The sequence below is a fragment of the Polistes canadensis genome, unplaced genomic scaffold, assembly GCF_001313835.1.
Source record: "Polistes canadensis isolate GaletaPanama2010 unplaced genomic scaffold, ASM131383v1 scaffold_7, whole genome shotgun sequence".
Taxonomy (NCBI): Eukaryota; Metazoa; Arthropoda; class Insecta; order Hymenoptera; family Vespidae; genus Polistes; species Polistes canadensis.
In genome coordinates, this window is record NW_014569554.1 from 876,502 (window position 1) to 893,244 (window position 16,743).

Consider the following 16,743-nt stretch of genomic DNA (forward strand, 5'->3'; position numbering starts at 1 on the left):
CCCTCTAAACTAATTTTTTTTTTTTTTTTATTATTTTTTTTTAATATATTTTTCTTTTCGACTCGAACCACACTTTCTCTACAATGAAATATCGAAATGACAAAGCGACAAAAAAAAAAAAATAAATTTGGTCAAATTCATTTCTAAGAGAGATCTGTCGTTGGTATCCAAAAATTTGTTATGGTTTTTCTTCTTTTTTCTTTGTCGTTTTTGTGTTCTTTCTGAGATCTCTCTCTCTCTCTCTCTCTCTCTCTCTATCTCTTGACAAAACAAAAATCTATTTCGTTTCGTTTTATTTTTTTCTTTCAAATAAATCAACCAGAAGAAAAATACGAAAATTAAAAAAAAAAATAAGAAAGAAAAAAGATTTCTTTTTGTAATGACAAAATATAATTATATTTTCGTCGACACAATTATATTATTGGCTAATAAATTCAATAAAAAAAATTTTTTAAAATTAAACAATAGAAATTAAAAAATAAAAATAAAACATATTTTCTAACGACTACAAATAATAATAATAATAGTAATATTAATAGTATTGAAATTAATAATAATAATAATAATAATAATAATATTAATAATAATAGGCAAGGTTGCACGTAATTAAAAAAAAAAAAGAAAAGAAAATTGCAAACAATTTTCAAACTTACATCCTTTCTCTCTTTCTCTCTCTTCATTTTTAATGCCACGTGTTCGAGGTTTACGCATTAGTCCAATCTGATGTGCATTTTTAATGGCACTCTCTGCTCTCGGGTTTTATCCGTTCAAGTATTTTGCATTTTTATATTTCTTTTTCATTCATTCATTTTCCTTTTATTTTTGTCCTATTTCCCTTTTGTTGTTTCCTTTCGCGTTAAACGTGCCTCATGAATAAAAAGAAAGAGAGAGAAAGAGAAAAAAAGAGGACGCAAACGAGAGAGAGAGAGAGAGAAAGAGAAAGAAAGAGTAAAAATTTAAAAACCAGAAAAAAGAAAAAGAAAGAGTGGAACATGATGTTGATAAAAAAAAGAGAGAAAGAAAGGGAGAGAGAGAGAGAGAGAAAGAAAGAGAGGGAGAGTGATACAAAAACGCGGAGTGAATGGATGAGAGAGTGTGAGGTTGACATGTGCGCATGTATATACGTGAAAGTATGTAAGAGGAGAAAGAATGTGTTGAACGTTGAGTACTTGGACGAACGAGGAAGAGAAGAGAAGAGTAGAGACGAGAAGAGAAGCAGCTCTTGGTGTGATCCAGCTAGCTAGCTAGCTAGCTAGCGAGCGAACGAACGAACGAACGAACGAGCGAATGAGTAAGTGAGTAGGAGTTAAAGAGGATCGTCGAAACGACCGTGGTACATGTGTTTTCTCAGTGTTTTCCGTATGTAAGTATGCATTTATGTATATGTTATTTTTTTGTTGTTGGTTGTTTTATATATATATATATATATTATGTATATATATATATATATATATATATATATATATTATGTGCCGATGGGTTTTCTTTATGACCCTGATCTACGGCCCTGGCGATTTTTTTTCTTTTTCTTCATCATTTTTTTAATAATTTTCTTTTTTCTTTTCCATTTTTTTCTTTTTTTTCTTTTCTTATTATTTTTCTTTAAAAACGCCTAGCCGCGATCAGCGTTAAATTAGAACCGAGAGCACTGACGCTGCTGCTGCTGCCGCCGCCGCTATTGTTACTTTTATTGTTGCTGTTGTTGTTACTGTTATTGTTACTGCTGTTGCTGCTACTGCAGCTGCTGCTGTTGGCATTTCCTTTGTTGCCACCGCCGCCGCCGCTGCTGCTGCTGCTACTGCTCGTCGTTGTCATCATCATCGTCGTCGTAACGCGTTGGTCTATGCTGGTGGGTCACTTCTTACTCTTCTTAGTGGGCGGCTCCTGAACGTCTTGCGAGTCCTCGGTGTCCTCGCTATCCGTTAACCGTGGTGTATTATTGCTATCATCATTCTCATTCGTCGCGAGAGAATCATTCGTGTCCTCGCTCGGCACGGCTACGGTTATGGGAGTGGCAGGCTTATCCATTGAATCCTCGGTGAAGGACGTGGTCGTGCTGTTCTCATCGATGGCCGCTGGGTCGATGCTGCCAGGCTCTTTACCGTTCGCAACTACTACAACGGCACCCTCTTGATTGCTGTCGTCCGATGGTTCAGTCGCTTCACCGTTGCTGGACGGATGCGAATTACCGTTTTCCGTCGAACCCGGTATACCCTCCAACAATTCTGGTTTTAATTCGGACGCCACGTAATGGGTCCACAGTGCCATCTCCACCCTGTGCGGGCTCCATGATTTACCATTTGACGCTGAAATTCACACAATCATTTTTGCACCTACTTATGTGTACGTTCTTATTATTTCTTTTTTTTTTTTTTTTTTTTTTTTTCTATTTATTTGTTCTTTCTCCCTTCCCTTTTTTTTTAACAAGCCCCACATCGAATTTTTGCGATTGTAGGGAATATATATATATATATACTTACTCTGTTTGTTCAACCTGTCTACAGTGGTCTGAATGTGCTGAACAAATTTAAGATATTCCTTGGTAGTGTAATCTATTCCCTCGATCTCAGGTATCGCCATAAGACACTCGTCCGCCATGAATGGCGCACATTCTGGTGATGCGGCAGCAAGTAACGCCGATGCCATCGTAGTACCAACACCTTTTAAATTTGACAATGCGGTGATGGCCTGTTCCAAATTCGGAAGTTTTTTGAATGCCTTCCTTGTCTCCGCCATTACGGCACGTGGTGTGTTCACTTTGATCAGGTATGAAAGTTGTGGATAATACTTTCCGCGCTGGAGGGACATAGAAAAGAAAATAAAGAAAGAAGAAAAATAAAATAAAACGATGAGAAATAAAGTTGGTTTTTTGTCTTGTTTTATGAAGATTATTGTTGTGAGATTCACAAATATATAAGTGTGATCCGAAAAATATGGCGACGACACCACCGATGAATTGACTGACTGACTGACTGACTGATTGATTAATTGTTTGATTGATTTATTGATTGATTCACTCACTGCTTGTTTCCATTTCATTGCATGTACCAATTCCTCGTGATTGAGATGAGCATCTTTTCCACGTGATTTAATCCTCTTCGGTAGTTCATTTTGATACCTGGCGAAAGAGGAAAATAAATAAAAAATTAAGTATTGAGTTTACGATGATCCCTCACATAAAGAGATAAACAATAAAGTTAGCAAGTATCGGTATACTAAGAATATTCATGGCACACGTATAATATGTATGTATGTATATGTGTGTACGTGGAAAGAAGGGGTACGCGTAGAAATCAGAAATACGCGGAAGATGACGCAATTGTGTGGTCGAGTAGAATGCATGAAATCGTCGATTAGAAGTAACGCCGCGTAAAGTGGTTTCCTCGTATCCGGTTTGGGATCGAGGAAATGCGCGTGGAACAACTACGACGACACGACATGCACGTTTAAAAAGGACTATATATGACTAGTAACTATATATACTTACATACTATCTTACTTTTTATCCAAGTTGGTAATCAAGAATGGTTCTTGTTATCGGTTTAAAGTAGAAGGTTTTTTTCTGCATAATAACATTATTTGTTCTTTTTTTAAAACTTCAACCGAAGGATAAAAAAAAAAAAGAAGGAAAAAATATAAAGTAAAACAAAGTTTTTTTTTTCTTTTTTGTGACAAGTATTAGAGCAAAGTTATATATTTTTCTTTGTTTAATTTACATTGAAAAAGTATTTCAATCATTGTGTTCACTCTACCAAACTATTGGATTAATCAAGAATTTCAAATAAGTTTTTCAATATTAAAATATTTTATATTATAATATCGATAAAACTTGAATAATCTTACATTGAATTACATTCAAATCCGAAATAAGTAATCATTACGTTTTAGCAATCAAATAATCGTACGTGTCTAGAGAAAGAATGAAATTTCACGAACAAAATTATGAAATTTGATAATATCTATATATTATACACACCCCGTATAAAGATTGGTAAAAATGAAATATAAGAATAAAAAAAAAAAATAGAAAGCGTGTGAAGGAGAGGAGGACTCTTGGTAAAGTTTTATGCTCTTTAACCATCTCTGCAAAGAGACCGAGAAGTAACTCGCTCGGTAGAGACTACTCACAATGCGAACTGATAATATTAACTTCATAGTATCTGACAGGAAAATACGATGAACAAAGAAAGTAGGTATACCAACAACAGCTTAAGAAAACTCTATAGTAATATTAGTTGTGTAGTTGTAATTGTGGTGTGTGTAATAATAATAGTATAGTAATTTTATAATAGTAGTAGTATAGTGTGATGTAGTAATGGTAATGCAGTAATTATAATAGTAGTAGTGTAGTAGCAGTGATGCATTAATTGTAATAGTAGTACAATAATTGTAACAGTAGTGGTGGTGTAGTAATGATATAATAATAGTTGAGTAATACAATAATTATAATAGTAGTAGTAGTAGTAGTAGTAGTGTAATAAACATAATATAATGATAACGATAAATAATAATATGAGTCAAAAGTTGATAGATGATATAAAGAATAAATTAAAATTGCACGAGAGTTCCCCTAATTGCACAAAAGCTTACTTGTCTTAAAAAAAAAAAAAAAAAAAAAAAGAGTGATTGATTTTTAAAAACGGATAGAAACTTTTGGTCTACCCTTGCGTAGCATTAACGGAGACAAAAGGAAGAGAAACCAACGAGCCATAACGTTCGTTATATTGTCGTTCTAAGTTAACTTTCGAGGGGAACAAAGAAGATGAGATATTAGGTAAGAGGGATGAGAATTTGTTCAATTTTCTAACAACAAACGTTAGTTCGTTGTCGATGATTGTAAAAACGAAAAGATAAAAAACAAAAAAAGAAAAAAGAACGATTCTAACCAAAAAAAAAAAAAAAGAAAAAAAAAAGGAAAACCAAAATGAAGAAAACTTTATGAAAAAGAAAAAAAAAAAAAGATAGTATTAAAAGGGCCGAAAAGGGTCAGATATAAATTCTAGGATAGAGGACTTGAAAGTAAAAAAAAAAGAAAAAAAAGAAGAAAAAGAATAAAGTAGTTTCTTTCGAATCGTTTTTCCTTTCACGAGGCCAGTGAGCAAGCAAGCAAGCAAGAACGGAATGCCTTTTCAAGATAGAGCAACCGAGACTCCATTTTGAGAGGCGCGTTCACGGCTTACACAGAAAGCGAGAGAAAGAGAGAAAGAAAGAAAGAGAGAAAGAAAGAAAGAAAGAAAGAAGGAAAGAAAGAATAATTCCCTACAAAAACAACCTTGACACAATCGGCACACTAACGCTTCAAAACGAGGATTATGTCCCACGCTTCTCTCTGCGATATAGTGATTCAACCTGATCTAACACCAATACTACAGTACACTGTATACTGTAGTTTGAAAATTTATCATATATAGATATGTTTATAATATTATTAAATATTTCTTTTTTTTTTTTTTAGAACATTTATTATAAGTAATACAGTAATATGTTTTGCTATATTGTATAAGGTTGCTGCATAATTTTTTGGATGGGCATAAAATTCCTAAGTCATTTTAAACAACATACTTATATATTTTGCTATTATTATTATTATTATTATTATTTTTAAAATTATTTTATTATAATAAATGTATAATAAAGTTTAAAATTTTGTTTAAATGATATTGAACTTTTCTATTTTCTGAGCATAGGATTAAAGTATGTAAAACGCGTAATAAAAAACACGATATGACTAGATTGGACAAGTGCGGATTGTACTAATAAAACAGTAAAATGTGGAAACCGATCAACATTGAAAGATGACTACCATTCTGTTATTACGTAAGAAATATTGATATTATTGCTTTAACTTGTAAAGACACTGCAAGGGCACAGGAAGGGAATATATGTTCAAGGATCAAGTTCGATCATTTCTCAATAATTCTTTGCTAATCTATCAAATTTGTTTTTATTGTTTTTAAATTTAACACAAAAATTTGTTATAAAAGCAAAAATACTCTAAAAGACGATACGAAACGAGGTTGAAAATAGTTGTTGGTTAATCGCGATTGGCACTCAGCAGAGGAATTGACGGATGGTCGTTAGAAAGAGACAGACTGACAGATGGATGGATGGATGGATAGAAAGAAAAAGAGAGAGAGAGAGAGAGAGAAACGTCGATATTCAATTACAGGCCATTTGACCCAAATATTTTGATCGGTTTAACGAACTCGGAAATCGACAAAAAACTAGTGGACAGGATCGGTTCTGTTTGCCGGTGTTGCCGCCATCTTGCGAAACTTTTTTTGGGGGAAGGGAGAAGGAAGAGAGAGAATATAAAAATTATACGATATTTTATTCTATTATGCATCGAGTAATTCTAAAATTATTGCAAACAAATTGAAAAAAAGAAAGAAAAAAAAATACATATTTGCATACGAATCAAATTCCTCGCTCAAGTTAACTCTACATTTATTCTGTTAAATAAATTAAATATACAGCAGAACACAATTTATACGAGCAAAAGAGAAAATTGAAAAAAAAAAGTGAAAAAATTGCAATGAAAGTATTCGAATTACGTGCCCATTCGAAATGTAACAATACAGTCGACTAAAAAAAACTGGATGGTGTATTATAAACGTCCGAATAGAAGAACGGAACAACAAATCGTTCGTGCGTTAGCATATATATTTGAAAACGTTCGTATAAATGAACGAAATAATAAATCACAAAAGTTCGTGAAAATTGACTGGCAATAAAATAGAACAAATTGAAAATGAACACAATGTGCGCCCCCCATTGGATCAATAATTATTTTCTTTTTTCTTCAGACTGAATTTAAAGAAACACAAGAAATCGAGCTATTCAAAAATGGCGGTGACGTCGATGGTGGTGCGGTAGTGTTTATCATACAATAAGGGAGGGGATAAGCACCGCCATTTTTCTAAGATGAGTAAAAATGATTAATTTTTGTAATAAATTTATTTTATTACTGTGCAATATAATATTTACTATAATAAAACTGTTGGTTAATAACATTTATTATATTACAACATTACCAGTGCTGTAATAAAACAAAATTATTATTATAACTGTTCAACAAAATTTCGCGGTAAATTTAATTATATATTATATTCCACAAATTGAGAGAAAAAATAATATGTAAATGTATATTGGTATCCTTGAAGAGATTAATTTATTTTTGAGTATCGTCGTCTCGTCACTACTTTTCGTGCTGACGACGACAACGCTCATTAGGATATCCGTTCGGCTCTCAGCAGCCATTTTTCTCGCATGTAACACGTTTAAAGCCAGTATATCTCTTTATCAACATCGTTTGATTCATGTTCGTGGTAATGTATATATATATATGAATGTGTGTATACGCACATATATAAACTCAATGTGATAACTCTTGCAACTAGTTACTTTAAGACTAGCAAACTACTACTAACAGTAACAACAGTGGAACGATAACTAAAGAATAAGACAAGAAGAAGACTGGTACAAGGTGGGCCGAAAGTTCTAAGGTGATTTTAAAAATTAATTACCCTTCTTTCTTCGAGACTCGGTTATAAGCTAGTACCATTAAATTATAAAAGATTTCTTATGCTTGTAGCTTTACAATCTTAACAAAAATTAGCCTAAATTGCCTTAAAAAAGACTCATTAATTTTCAAAACCTAGCAACAACTTTCGAGTCATCCTACATTTGTTGTCGAAAAGTAGAAAGTTCAAATCTAACGGTAAGAATTCTTTCTAATGTCGAAAGAAATCAAGCAAAGGGGGGAAAAAAAATAGAAGTTTCAAAATAAAAGGAAAAATAAAATTTGTGTACTCGGTTGATAAGAAGCAAATCGCTGTTATCGACAAAGGTAATTACCCATTAAACATTCAAATTAGAAAAGCAATTATAGAGTCACGTTAACTAGTTATATCGTTATATCCTTGTATTAATTATTCACATTAATAATATAAAAAGGGAAAATTATTTTTTAAAATGTCTGAAAAATATCAATGAACACTGACATTAGAGTTCATTAAATTATCGTTGAATGCACTTAACGACTTGGTGTAACTTTGTTTTTTTGTTTTAGTTTATCGCTGTACGTGTAACGGGCTCTCAGTTGATGTTCGCTTTCGTTTAATTCTTTTACATCAGCTGATACAGTGTAAAAACTGTTTAGGCACGTGTATGTCTGCTGTGTCTGTAATGATATAAACGAAGTCACATTTTTCATATTTTTTTCTTCGAATTTTTTTTTATTTCCATATTTAATCAAGTTTAATTTTATAACAGGAAGCATCGTTCGGAAGTAAAAGCGATTCGATTATCGTCATTAACGTTATTGGCATCGTCGTTAGGTTCTAACCAAACGTTGATCGTTCGTTCCAAAGAGGGAGAAAAGGAGAGGAAAGGGTAAGGAAGTAAAAAAAAAAAATGTATGGAGAGAGCGTTAATGCAGAATTTAACGAAGGCTCCACAACCTGCTTTTAATTAATTAAAGCAGACGTGACGACGCCACTGGAATTGAAGCTCGAGTTCTCGTGAAGCACACAACGGACAACTACGACGATGCGTACACGCGACGTGTCCTCATCACGAATATTCGTGATGTCAACGATGATTCTAATTTCCATTTGGGTTGCTAACATATATTTCATATTTTTATCTTTTTAAAGGTCGCAAACCGAAAGGAATTTCTTTTATTTTTTTTATAAAGAAGTCGCCAAACAAAAATGTAATTTTGTTGTTTTCGTTATCAAAAGATTATGAAAATAAATGCTCGATCGTTTTTTTTTTTTTGTAAAATCAACGTTAATCGGATTATCGGATTCGTTTATATTCATTATCATTCATGATTGATCGATTGTGAATTATTCAAAAGCGCGGGTAATTTAAATATCAATAGTCGAGTAGTTACGCGAAAATGATTGTTTTTGTAGAAAGGAGGAGAAACACGTGCGCTTACATTGATGGAGAAGAAGTAGAGTGTGGTAGTGGTCGTAGTGTGTAGTGTAGTAATAATAAGAGCAGGAGTGGGAGGTTAAGCTATTTCGATAGTGGAGGTGGAAGAAAAATGACGAAAGCTAAGCGCAAGAAAAATACAATTCTTTGAGCGAGATTTTAATAAAAAAGAAAAATACTTCGCGCATTGACAAAAAACGCGAATGGACGACTTTGCAATAGTAAAAACCGTAGAAAAGAGATCACGTGTTACTCGATAAGAAAAAAAGATTAAAATGTTTGCAACCATTTAAAAAAAAAAAAAAAAAGGTAAAAGCGACGCCATGAAATGCGAGTACGAGGCACATGGCACGTAGCCCACGAACCGAAACACGTCCATCACAAAACTTCACGTTTCAACAAAAATTTGATTGTATTAATTTAAAATAATTCACAGGAAGAAGAAAAAATGTAAAAATATTTTCTAAAAGTTTCCCCTTAAAAAAAAAAAAAACAAAAAAAAAAAAGAAGCAAATTCAATAAATTTTTAACTCGGTATACGAAAATGGAGACTGGTAAAAGAATACCGTTTATCGTTACTTGAAAAAACAAGAAATAAAAAGAAAAAATACGACCGTTTGCATGCACAAGCTACTGATTTGAGAGAAAACGAGGAACACCGGTACAAAGAAAAGACAAAAACAAAAGGAGACAAAAAAATAAAAATGCGTGGAAGCACAGACCACGAGTTTCGCGTTCTAAAGTATTCCCCCCACTCCTTGCTTTCTATCTATCCCCCCCTTTTTTTGACACAAAGAAAAATCAAAAGAAAAATATGAAAACTTGGATAGTAATTGCTTTAGTTTTAAACTAATTTTTAATTAATTGTCTTCATTGTGAAGAATTGTTAGTATTATACAGACACGTACGTGTACACATAAAAGATTTAATCAAGAATATAATACAGTGAAAGAATTAAAAGTTATTAAGAATAACGAATGAGAATATAGATAAAGAAAGATAGATATTAAGATGAAGAAAAGAGAAAGAGAGAGAGAAAGAGAAAGAGAAGAAAGAAGAAAGGTTCATTAATTGTAGCACAGGCTGCTGCTGCTGCTGCTGTTGGTTGTATAAGTGACGATGGTAGTAGTGTGTGTAGAAGTGGTAGTGGAATGGTGGTAGGGATATGTAGAGGGGGAGGAGCCGAGGTAGAGCGCGTTCGCGCGACGCCGTGAAAGCGACGGGTCGGTCGGGACTCTTTTGCGAAGGCCTTGTTGCCAGTTCTCTCTATCTCTCACGCAGTACGAACGATTCGTTCCAAAATCCACAATAATACAACAATGGAAATTCATTCGCGCTATGTGGTTGTCGCGCCAAATTTTTGTCAAAATATTTCTTTCTATTTTTTTAGCTGAATTTATTCTTCCCTAACACCCCCCACCCCTATCTTCTTTTTCATTTTCGTTTAATTTAATGTAATACATAAATTAGGTACACAACTGTTGAGATCTGTTCGTAACGAAAGTTAATGAAAAAAATTGTAAATGATACGGTATCGGAAAGAAAGAAATAGGAGAGAGAAGCAGCGCGTGTAACGCCCTTATGCTAGACGACGGAATAACGGCAACGTCGAGAGCCGAGCGTCGATGAGTCGGCACGAAAATTCCGACGCAGGGAGAATGGGGAACTACTCTGCCCGCTTACTTGTTTGCTAGCTGGTTGGTTGGTTCATTTGACGCGCGCGCGTTTTTTTAATTTTTGAAATAACGAGAAATCAACCGCACGACAACAAAATGTACAAATAAATATGAGATATATAGAATAGTTATTTTTTTTACGTGTAAAAAAGAAAATCGCTGGTCTTTTATAATGATAATAACAGAGAAGAGAATTGAATGTGGGAGTGAAATAGATAAATGAATGGATAGAGAAAAAGAGAAAGAAAGAGAGAGACATCGTCCATCGATCACGAAACGTTCGAAGAGACGAACGACGTCCGTTAGAAGAGCCACGTGACGTGCCTCTCTTTCTCCGGGTTGGTTGGACGAAGCGCGGTCACGGCTTTCGAACCGATCGCGCTATCTTCCTCCTCCTAACCACTCTTCGTTATTCCACCGCTCCCTTATTTTCTGCAACCAAAACCCTCTCGCTGTAAAGTCTCGAGTCGGATTATAGTCGTAAATACGCTATCTGGGATCAAGTAGCAGTAAGGAAGACAACGACAACGACAACGACAACGACGACGACGACGACAGCAGCAGCAACAACAGCAGCAGCAGCAGGAGCAGAAACAGCAGGCAGGCAGGCAGACGAGGGGGATCGTGGTGGCGGACACGCACAGTTCGGTACGCGCTGGCAACTGGCGCGCCACGAGTTCATTGTCCCGTGCGTGCCCGCCGATGAAGCCCCTCGACCAAAAGGAGGGCCGGTGTGTCGGCTCTGTAAACTTGAGGCACTCGAAGAAATAGAGAATGCTGTTCGTCGGGAATAGGGGGAAGAGAAGGAAAAAAGAAAAGAGGGTTAATAAGAAAAAATAAGAAAGAAAAAAGAAAGAGAGAGAAAAGTAGGGATACATAAGAGAGACAGAGACAGAGAAAGAAAGAAAGAGACAGACAGACAGAGATAGAAGAGTCGTGTCATGACGGGTCGTCTTTGCAATTAACTTACCAATTATCCAACTTGATCAGTTCTTCTGGTTTTTTCGTCTTTCGTTCGGCCTTAAGCCTGAGCGCCTGCGGATACAGTTTCAATACGTGCTCGAACTGATTTGCCGTGCCCCTTGTAAAGAAAGCTGATGAATCTTTCGCGGAAGCCATTGTGATAACTAAGCTTCGTAGAACGGCCGTTAGGGCGCAGCGACAGCGCCTCCGAGTAGCGCACCCGTCTCCGTCGCTTCACTTCCTTCACGCCACCAACTCTCTCTCACTCTCTCGCTCTCGCTCTCCCTCCCTCTTGCCCTCTTGCTCTCTTCGTTCGACCTTATCTTTGTCTCCTACTATCTCTCCCCTTCTTCGCACGTAACGTCGGTGTTTGTCACACACCGTAATACGTCTCTCTCACTCTGCTGCTTATTCGCTTCCAACTCCAGCGCTGTGTTTACCGTCCTTCTCGCTCTCACGTTTCTCGATACTGTATCTTTCTCTCTCCTTCTATCTTCTCTTTCTCTCTTTCGCGCTCGCACCTCCGTGCACACCACCCTCCTCCCACCGCGGGAGAGGACCACGCGAGAAATCCTATTTTACCCTCTGCCTCGTTCAAATTCTCTCGGTTTCACCGGCGGCGGTGATACGCGACACACGCGTGGGACGCGTTCGCAAAGAGAGACACGCGCGCGCGCACACACACTCTATCGACGAGAAAAAGAGAGGACGTTGACGACGACACCACCACGACAACTCTGCTACGACTGTTAAAACGACGATGACGACGAATAAAGCACGTCAGCCGAACTTAACTTCGTTCTGTTTCGTTTAATTTCGTTTCCGTAGCCTTTGTGATATATCCTCTTTTCTTTTCTCTCGTAGCAAGCTCTTCTATCCTTTTTATTAAATAAAAATTCTTCTCAATCTCTACTTTCCTTCTCTGCTAACACAATACCCCGTTGTATCTTTATTGCTTTCTATGTGTCCCTGCTTTTCGATCGGTTCTCTCGAATGCGCCTGTTCACAAAGCAAATAAGCGCACAACAACTCGATATCAAATACGTATTCAAATAGAATAATATATCTTTGTCTCTCTTCTGATGATAGTCGTTACCATTTAACTAGACTTTAAAATGAGTAGCAAAGTCAAGTCAAAGCCAGACGACGACGACGACGCGACGAGAGACAACTAACGACTACGAAGAGACGACGAGAACGACTAAACCGACACGAGGAGAGTGCACAGACACTGATGAGAGAGGAGGAACGCGCTAAGCTGATCAGGGTAGGTAGCGGAACGAAGTCTTGCGCGTACCCTAGTCAGGGAAAATCACCGTGGTTACAAACCAAGAGCTCGCCTTCGAACCTCGTTCGACTGTCCCGGGTGGGGAGTCGCGACTCGACGTCGCCAATAGGGAGCAGCACCGCTCGGCATGTTTCTCCCTCCTCCCACCGACTCTATCCTCCCTCTTTCCCTTTCTTTCCCCCMCCCCGACAACTCCAACACACCTCTCTCTCTCCTTCTCGCTTGCTCCAGCTGTCGTCGTGTCCTTCCACCACTCCTTCCTTCCACTACCCCTACCACTCCCTACTTTATCTCTCTCTCTCTTTCTCTCTTCCTCTTCCTCTGTTATTTTAACCGAAAATTTTCGTTACTACTAAACTACTACTAGTAGACTACGCACGAACGTCCATGTAACATCACCCTGAAGAGGATATAATTCTGACGATAATACTAAACTGATACTCGATATAACCTTCTCAACAATTCTATGAACGTGCGCAGCGCAACGCAGCGCAAGCCTTGACGTTGGGCGACCTCAGTGGCCAGATTATAACGTTCTCTTTTCTTTTACAAAACCTATTACTTTTATATTCAATTATCATTATCTAGATTTATTTCATATATTATATTCGAAGGAATTAGATTTTTTGTTGTATATATATTTTCCTCGAATTCCCTCGTGCATCCAATAGAAAAAGAGAGAGATAGACTATGTGTACGAAGAGCGCGTGCGAATCCCGGGCCGGATGTACGCGCGAAGTAACGTGTCGCCCTGATCCCCACTCTGGGGCTCCTCTTTCGTATTTCCCCCACCACTTTCTGTAGCTCGACTCTCCTCTTTTTATCTTTCTCTCTCTCTTTCTCTCTCTCTCTCTCTCTCTCTCTTTCTGGTTCTCGCTCCATACTGTGTACGCACGCTCGAGAGAAACCGAGCGGCGTACTTCGATCGGTCGCCGCGGGGGACTACTCAGCCGCGTTCACTCTTCTAGGGGTGCGGAGCAATGTGGTGGAGGTTTCCTCTTCGTCCTATTTACTCTCTCGACGAGATCATTCCATCGGTTGTGTACCCGCATCACCAGGACACTCCGTACCGACGCAACGTTGCTTTTTGCGTCAACAATTATTTCTTTCTTTCCCTCTCTCTCTCTCTCTCTCTCTCTTTTCTTTTTTATCTTTTCCTTATAAACGAAAACATTACAGCTGGCACATATATACCAATATACAGCTCTCTTTATATATACGTAATACGTATATATATGAATGTATATACCCCAGCACATATACGTGTATATCTACAGGAAGGACGACTCGCATACCACTCGTTTACTTGGCCTCCGATCTATGGCCGTATTTCAAAGCGAGCGACGAGAACGGATAACGAGAGTTAGAGAGAGAAAGAGACAGAGATATAGATAGAGGTCGAAGCCGCTGCCGAAGCTGCTTGCTGCTCGTTCGTTCGTTCGTTTCGAAAAACGGGAACGCGCCACAGCAGGCTACGCGCAGTGCCGATCGCTCGCTCGCTTGTTCTCTCCTTCGGTCGTTCCAACTTCGGTTATTTTCGGCCCTCTCCGGTCCCCCACTCTCGCACCACTCGCAAACTCTGGCATCGACGAGCCGACTCTCTCCCCGTATATCGTTCCACACTCCCTTCCAGCACGCCCCCTTTTCCTATCTGTCTGTTTCTATCTCTTTCTCTCTTTCTCTTTTTACTGGTGGATAAGGATACACAAACGACGGCGACGGCGACGGCGATGACGATGACAACGACGACGACGACGACCAAGACCAAGAAATCGCACCTTTATTTCGCTACGAAATGTATTTCTCTTATCGTAATACCCTTTTGATTCTGTTTTTCTAATTGTTTTTCAACCTTATTTGTCATCCGTTTTTCTTTCTTCTTTTTCTTCTTTTTTTTCTCCTCTTTTTCTACATTTCGTCGTTTATTTCCTTAGCTAGGCTAAAGCCGTTCAACGGCAATGCGCGTCAGCCGACTCTCGTCGATCCCATTGCCTTCGTCCAAGCCGAGATCGATATTAATGCCGGCGGGGCTAGAACGTACCGTCGTCGTCATAATAGACTTATACTCTCTCTATCTCTCTTTTTCTCTTTCTATCTATCTATCTATCTATCTATCTATCTGTATGTTCCAATAACACCAAACAACAACAATAACGATCATTCTCTTACATCTATCCTTATATACGTACTTTAATCATTTTAATAGATATTATATTTCCCTGTGACAGTAATACAAATAAAAATGATTACGTACTAGGCATGTAAATCCTAAAATTTGGTTTAAACATTTTATTGTTTTGTATTTTTATTTTCTTTTTTTTGGACGATTAGATTTTACAAATTTTCTTTTACATTACGCAAGTGTTAGTAGATGTTCTAAGCACGAGGGTTGATTCACGAAAGAGTTGCCGAAGTAAATTCTTGCATACATGCATAAAAAGTGCTTTGAGTTTACTTGCTTGTACGCACGCATGCGCGTCGGTAGTCACATGACTTAATCCCTGCAAATGGGGTCGCGGAATGATCGACCCTCTCTTGGTCGCATTCTACTCGGAGCGTTTTTCAAAAAGTTATCGCTCTTTCGAAACATCTCACGCAGATAGCGTAGTCTGATATAAACGGATGGCACGATTATTTCCAGACCGGATGTCAGGACCGTTGCGAAACGTGCGATTACTTACGGAATTTCTTATTAGTTAGTAAGACGCGTGATAGTATTCTCGCGGGATTTTCAAGCATCGAAATATCCGCCGACCCTTCTTAAAATTTCATTAATAAATTCTTCTTAAGATTAAAATTAATAGGTCCTTTTCGTTGGAAATGTTCTCGACTCTCATATGAAAGATGAAAATAAGTAAAATTATTAGAGTAATTTTTTTTAACGATTAATATATTTTGAAAATTCTCTATGCATATCTTTATTTTGCAATATTTATATTATATAAAATACATATTAAATAAATATATATTATAACTATAAGGTTTTCTCTGAAGCATTTGAAAGGATCAACTGAATCGATCGTTAGTAAGTCTGTCGCGCGAATAAATGTATTATACAATGTTTCGAAGGACATGGAGTGCATATCGTTTAAACGCATGCGCAAAAATGGGATGCGCGCTTGTCGGAGATTATAATTGGTCGTTCGCTCGCGTTTAACGTGAAAAAACAGAAGAGTGTCGTCGGTGGTGCGATACGTATAGTAGCAAGTATCGTCTCGTTTTGGTCTATAGTTCAGCTTATTGTTAGTATAGCTACTGATCTACTACATCTTTATTTTATTACTCACACTAGTATTGCTATTGTGTAACTGTAGTACATAGTTACTGGACTACTACACCTTTATATTACTACACTCTACTACTTTACATTTTTATCTACCATAGCGCACTAACATTATTACTCTTATAGCTACTATCACATAGTTACAGAACACAGTTTTATTTTACTACCACAACTTTACTACCATTACTGCTACTACATCGCTACTACTTTTGTGTTTGCTAACGTCGGCATACACCAACATATACATATATGTTCGCTACGTCAGCATACACTACTACCACAGCAGCATCGCTGTCGCCCATTACGGCTGCTCGATGCAGCCAAGAGCGAACAGGCAGGCCTGTACGTAGTATACTCGTGGAAAGTACCGAACGTGCTGCTGGCTGGCTTATTCCTCAGTAACTTTCCATCGTATCGAGCGTAAACGAAGAAAGTTTTACCAAAGCAATGCGACAAAAATAGGAAAAATTATAAGAGAAATATATAGATATTTTTTTTTATTACTTTTCTTTCTTTTCTTTTTTTATAATATATTAATTATTTTACTTTTTTTTTTTATTATCCGCCAGGCAGATATAACGTTCCAACGT

At 37.1% G+C, this 16,743-nt stretch overlaps 1 protein-coding gene and 1 long non-coding RNA gene across 3 annotated transcripts; one reads left to right on the plus strand and one right to left on the minus strand.

Annotated features, from left to right (window-relative positions):
* Positions 1–1,553: 1,553 nt before the first annotated feature.
* On the minus strand, positions 1,554–13,022 carry LOC106790827. Its single transcript, XM_014756007.1, has 4 exons — positions 11,590–13,022; positions 3,022–3,118; positions 2,481–2,796; positions 1,554–2,306 (listed from the first exon to the last, which is right to left on the minus strand). Exons 1-4 carry the CDS (start codon positions 11,736–11,738, stop codon positions 1,855–1,857), a joined length of 1,014 nt encoding a protein of 337 aa, XP_014611493.1. The 5' UTR covers positions 11,739–13,022; the 3' UTR covers positions 1,554–1,854.
* Positions 7,163–9,379, plus strand: LOC106790833. 2 transcript variants are annotated; one of them, XR_001382124.1, is made up of 3 exons: positions 7,163–7,505; positions 8,072–8,394; positions 8,486–9,379. It is a non-coding gene; the product is annotated as an uncharacterized LOC106790833 (long non-coding RNA). The 2 variants fall into 2 exon arrangements; XR_001382123.1 differs by having other exon boundaries at positions 8,072–8,167; positions 8,275–9,379.
* Positions 13,023–16,743: the final 3,721 nt, after the last annotated feature.